The sequence below is a fragment of the Gadus morhua genome, unplaced genomic scaffold, assembly GCF_902167405.1.
Source record: "Gadus morhua unplaced genomic scaffold, gadMor3.0, whole genome shotgun sequence".
NCBI lineage: Eukaryota > Metazoa > Chordata > Actinopteri > Gadiformes > Gadidae > Gadus > Gadus morhua.
The window spans coordinates 60,277-65,944 of NW_021964148.1; the positions used below are offsets into that span (position 1 = coordinate 60,277).

Sequence of the window (5,668 nt, forward strand, 5' to 3'; positions counted from 1 at the left end):
ACCTGTGACACTTTTGAAGGCTTGTAGTTCAACAACAAAATATGCTACAGACATGGGGTCAACTGTTTTGGAAAGTTCTGCACATGTACTATCATACTCGACAGCAGACCAATAGAGTAGGGTCAAAACCTATAAAAAACATGATTACACCCTCTTACCAATAAGAAAGTTAAAATCAGACCAAACAGGCGTGCTTCCCACCCTTAAAAACATATAATGAGCTTGCAACGTTCGTGATCCCAGTTTTACATATTAGAGATAATTAATTGGAACTACAATAGCTATGACACAGCACACTATAACTCGGGACAAATTGTAGTTCTGGTATCCTCCTTCCGGTTTAGGGTTAATATGTTGACATTAGGGTTCCGAAATCATATATCCACTCCAATTCTTAACAGTAACAGTTCTTAAAGTATGACCATAACGTATATGTTTATATCGTGAGTCGATATATTTTATGAAAAAGGTAATATATATACATTTATGAGTGCTTTTTTTATGTTTTTCCTGCTGCTCTATCTCGCCGACAGAAAGGTGTGTGTTCAATGGCGTAACGTATTAAGCAACGTTTCAAAACATATCTTTCAGACCTCATCCTTCGATCTATTTTCCTGCTATAAAGTGTAAATGTGATTTATAATTTGGTTTTAATATGGTGTGGCTTCCAAACAAAACCATTTCGTTCAGTATACCTGCAGTAGGATGGATTAATAATCGACAGCAGTCGCAGATAACTAGCAATAGCCTTACTGGCTAGTGAACACCCCCCAAGGTTTTCAAGACGTCAGTCAACCCCAACTTCAATTTGATATTAACATGACAATTTAGGTTTAGTATTTAAGTATCATAGAACATAATATATACCCAATATAGTACTGAACAATACTACATTTATATGTAACATTGTAATGTTATTAATTACAATGTTATCATCCAGTTTAATACTGCAAACTTCTAATCATGGGGAATACAATGTATTTAAAAATACAATGCCCATTACAATCGTTCCTTTGAAATTTTAGGAACCATACAAGTTAGAAGGGATACTTGTAGTTCTTACACCAAGCGGAGGGTTGTAAATAAGTTTAGGAAAATGAATCTTTACTGAATCAAAAATCTACAAGTAAAACATAGGCTACATTATACTGCATATAGATGATTTGGGTGAAATATATCACAAGGAGATCAGTTAATTGATGTAATCCACATAAATAATAATGTATGTGATGTTAAATTTAACTCAATTCAAAATATAATTAATTATGCATTATTTATGTTTGTTTCCCATATTTTCTCTTGATAGGCTATCTTTTTTTATAAAACACAAAACTGTCACATGATGTTTCTAAACATGATGGAAAAGTAAAACAAAAAATGGTCATTTTTGGCAATAATGTATTCATCTTTTGCAACAATACTGGAGAAAATGCACCAAATGGATCTGTCCAACACACAAACAATTTGGGCTGCATGTCTTAAAAATGGACTGTAGGGTTAGCTTTACATAAGCACTGACGACAGAACATGTAATCCAGTTATACTGTACGTACCTATATTAACTATACAACTGTCTCTTTGTTACATACAGTCTAATGCATATTACATACATATTATATGTATACATACTTAGTCACGCCACCCTATCAATCAAAATGGTCGTTCTCCTTGATTTACATTTTACATGACATGCAACTATTTGATTTTAATTAATAACCAACTGTTTGGATGAAAGATTAATCACTTTTTCATTTTTTGAAAAATAAAAAAATTCAAAATGATCAGATTCCAGATTCTCAAATGTAATATTTTCTGGTTTCTTTATACTTCTATATATTCTGTCAACTGAATATCTTTGAATTCCGAACAAAACAAGACATTTGAGGAAGTCATCTTTTACACACATTAACTAAATAACACACCAAAATGCTAGTGCCTCCATCACCAAGATTGATAATCTGTGACGCTGGAAGGGGAGAGATGAAACAGTGGTCTGAACATTCACCACAATGCTATGTAACTGTGTGGAGAGCTGTCAAGTATGGCACCAATGAATGTTCACGTGCTACAGCGATGTAATGACGGTCAGCGGACTGCTGTCAGTTGACAGGAAGCAGTTAGTAGTGTTCATCTGATTTATTTTACACTTGGTGGGTGTATTGCAGAAGACCCAAGGGTGCAGTGTCAGGTGTGAAGTTGCCAGGATAAGCGGTTGAGTATGGCGACACATTAGTGCCATAAAGCACTAATGGGATAAAACATGCATTCGGGCGTATTATATTATTTCATACACGTAGATGTTAACTGCGAGCGCCCAAATTATCTGTGCGCACGTCCGCACTCAGAGCGCAGCTCCCCGAGCCAGGAAAAAAGATCCTCGAGAGCATTACCTCGTTGCAAGCGAGAGGGGGGAATAACTTTGGTCATACAAAACAGCCTCTCGCGAATGATGTTATGCTCTCTCGCTCAAATTTAATTTTGGCACTATGTGGGAGGGAATCAAGGCAGGGCGTGCTTTCCTGTGATTGGCTGTTTCTGAAGCACGATATTTGAATGAGAGTCTTCCTCAGCCCTCCTCTCATTCATTCTGTATTGTAGTCAATGGCTGAAACTCAGAAGACAATCACGTCTGGGCGAAGGTCCCTTCAAGTAAGAAACCCTTGGCTGAATTCGGGCTGAGGAGGGCTGTCAATCGAATATCCCGCTTCAGAACGGCCAATCATAGGAAAGCCTGCCTTCCTTGGTTCCCTCCCCCATAGTGCCAAGTTAATATCTATGCGTGTGAAATAATATAAGACGCCCGAATGCATGTTTTATCACATTAGTGCTTTCTAGGCAAGTCCATTTCCTTAGTCCATCCTCAGTGCAGCTTCAATCTGGGGGAAAAAACAAGAGGTAAGATCAAAAGCTAAAGTTGAGCGGTTTTAGAATGAAAAAGCATAAATAAATACATAAATAATCTTTAAAGAGTAACACTAATCTGTGTAGTTATGTGAACGTCACCTAAATTATGCTTTCCTCTTCATCCTCACTGGTGTCTGGACTGCTGTGGACACTTTGGTCTTCCTCTTCAATATTTTGAATGACAGAGGCCTCAGGACCTAAAGCAGTCTTGTATTTTTGCAGGACCACTTGCAACCCCTCTGACACCTCTGTGTTTCTTCTCCTCAAGAGACTGCAAAGTCCTTCAGCTCCTTTGTCTCCAGACTCTCCACCTCAAAATATACATGAGATTACATTACAGACCTTCTACATAGTAAAATTGCTTCATGAGTCCACATACTGTAACTTCAATAGAGTAGAAAGCTCTCTCCTGTCCAAATCTAAATACCATATGTGAATAGTTGCCATGATACCAAGCAGGCTTCAGATTGAGATAATAGTAAGCACAAGCTTACTTTTATGCTAACCCTGTGTGACACATTAGCCACATATTCCAATGTTCACAATTATTTGGTTGACTTCTGATTTCAGGCTATAGCCACAGTGCTAAATATCTCCACATTTGGCAAAAGTGACACACTTTACAACCCCACTGACTTGTTACCATAGCAAACAACGTATATCACCATTTTACTATGTACAATTAAATGACCATCACTGCAAACAATGATTGTTGTACTCTATTAGGTTTGTGATTGAAAGTGAGTTGGTCATGGACAGCTATGTTTTGCGTCAACTTACCCGACTCAGCCACCTTGTTTTTGAGAACCAATGCCAGGTTCTGCAACCATGTGCAGTGTCGTGCCATCTCCATCACCAGAATGTTTTTTTCCTCCTGCAGTCGCTTTGTTGTCATGACTTGGTCATGAAGCCGTTTCTTGGTTCCAATGTTTGCTAAAAAGTCAATTACAGTTTTATGAATACAATACTCAATGTTGCATATAAACATAAATGTATCGACCACAATTGTACTCTTTTATCAATTTTATACAAAAAGTAGAAAACTTAAAATACAAATAGAAACGACATGAATATTAAACAACTCAATATTTTTTGCACACTTATTGCAGTATGCCGTATACAGCTTAACAAAAATCTTCTAAAACTGACATACCGCTGTCATGAACCTCCCAAGGCCATATTGGGGACACAGTGCTCTCTCCACTCAGGGAGTGCTCCACCACAGCTGCATCGATGTTGGCTGCAGAGTCAAGCTTGTTGTGCTTTTGTATCTCCTGAAAAAGGAGCTTTTTCTCTTCTGCCAGCTTCCTCCGAAGCCGGTGGCGAAGCTTGTTGCTGTCTAGAATGACATGAAGTAGATGGGTGAAGGCTCTTGACCGAACTGTTTGTCAAGCAAAAAATACATTGCACTCAAAAAGTGAAAGTGAAGCTGCAGTGAGTGACGGATGAATGTAATAATGACAATCTAGATAATAATCAGTTACAATCAAACAGAAGAGAATGTAATGATTGAGCTGTAATTGGCGTAATTGCTTCTACATTGTGTACTAATTCCATGTATTTGTTTTTGTGTATATTATACAGTAGTAATACCATTCTGACGGTACAGATTTAGCTTCCGCTGCCTCACACTGAGGTAGAGCCCCTCAATGGACCGCTGAAGCCCTGTGTGTGTGGTGCCTTGCAGGTTGTCAGATGCATCTCGTGTCTCTGTAGAAATAATAGTACAATTCAAAATAAAACAACACATAACAGTTTCGATGTTTGAATTCATGTTACACATAAACCCCTCTTAACCCAACTTGATTGTACAACTTGGTATGTATACTTCCAGAAGAGAAACTGGAATATACAAAAAACCCAACATGTCACACAGTTTGCTGGTCTTGGTGGCAGGTGATGTCACCACCTCTTGTAATCCCTAGAGATCACTTTAACTGCCCTGAATGATCAGCCAACTATTGTTGGCTGATCTTTAATATCAAACCTGAAGATTCAAATAGTAGTGGAAAAGTATTGTGTTATTTTCTGTTATCTGGTCATGCTTACCACCAGCTGCCCATTCCATCACATCTGAGATCCACTGTGACACCATTTCATCTGAGAGATGTAGCTGGGTTTTTAGCTCTGCTAGCATTGCAGTCTCATCCAGGAGCCTCTGACAAGTCTGATAAACAGTGTAATCAGGATAAAGTCTGTAGGATTAACAGCTCAAATGATAAAAACAAAGGACAAAATTAAACCATTAGACCTACCTTCACATATCTTGTGGAAAGTGCCTGGTGTAAGGAATCCCCTTTCTTCTGGTTCCACAACATTGCATGCAATGTGAGCATGTCCAACCGGGCTATTGAAGGCAAAGTATGAGTTGATGGCATGCAGTCTTTGAAAAGAAGTATGCAACAATATGGAAAACACTCTGTTCACCTGCTTTCGACATATATTTTGTCGTAAGGGCACAACGAGAGAGGTAGCTGTTAACTTGTTCCACCTCTTCAACCTCTTCACGAGAGAGGTAGCGGTTGTCCCTGCTCCTTCCTGGTTCCTACCACTCCATTTAATCTGTTAGTAAAGGTTGAGTGGAATGGTAACACAAAACATATACATAATATAGTCTACCCATTAACTTCAATTTAATATTATAAACATTACAATTTACATACCATAATAAAAAATAATAAACATACCTCACACTTGGTAGCATGAGCTCGAGCATGCATGACGCTGAGGAAAGGTTTCATGGTGGTCAGCTCCTGGAGAGCAG

The 5,668-nt window shown here is 38.3% G+C and overlaps 1 protein-coding gene across 2 annotated transcripts; it reads right to left on the reverse strand.

The window, feature by feature from the left end:
- Positions 1–1,083: 1,083 nt before the first annotated feature.
- On the reverse strand, positions 1,084–5,396 carry LOC115539300 (uncharacterized). Of its 2 annotated transcripts, XM_030350365.1 has the most exons (8): positions 5,332–5,396; positions 5,160–5,251; positions 4,954–5,071; positions 4,498–4,614; positions 4,058–4,243; positions 3,685–3,837; positions 3,004–3,215; positions 1,084–2,876 (listed from the first exon to the last, which is right to left on the reverse strand). In XM_030350365.1, the coding sequence occupies exons 1-7, from the start codon at positions 5,342–5,344 to the stop codon at positions 3,004–3,006; spliced, it is 891 nt and encodes a 296-aa protein (XP_030206225.1). In that variant the 5' UTR covers positions 5,345–5,396; the 3' UTR covers positions 1,084–2,876. The 2 variants fall into 2 exon arrangements, 1 of the variants encoding a protein (XP_030206225.1); XR_003975817.1 differs by lacking the exon at positions 5,160–5,251 and having other exon boundaries at positions 5,332–5,393.
- Positions 5,397–5,668: the final 272 nt, after the last annotated feature.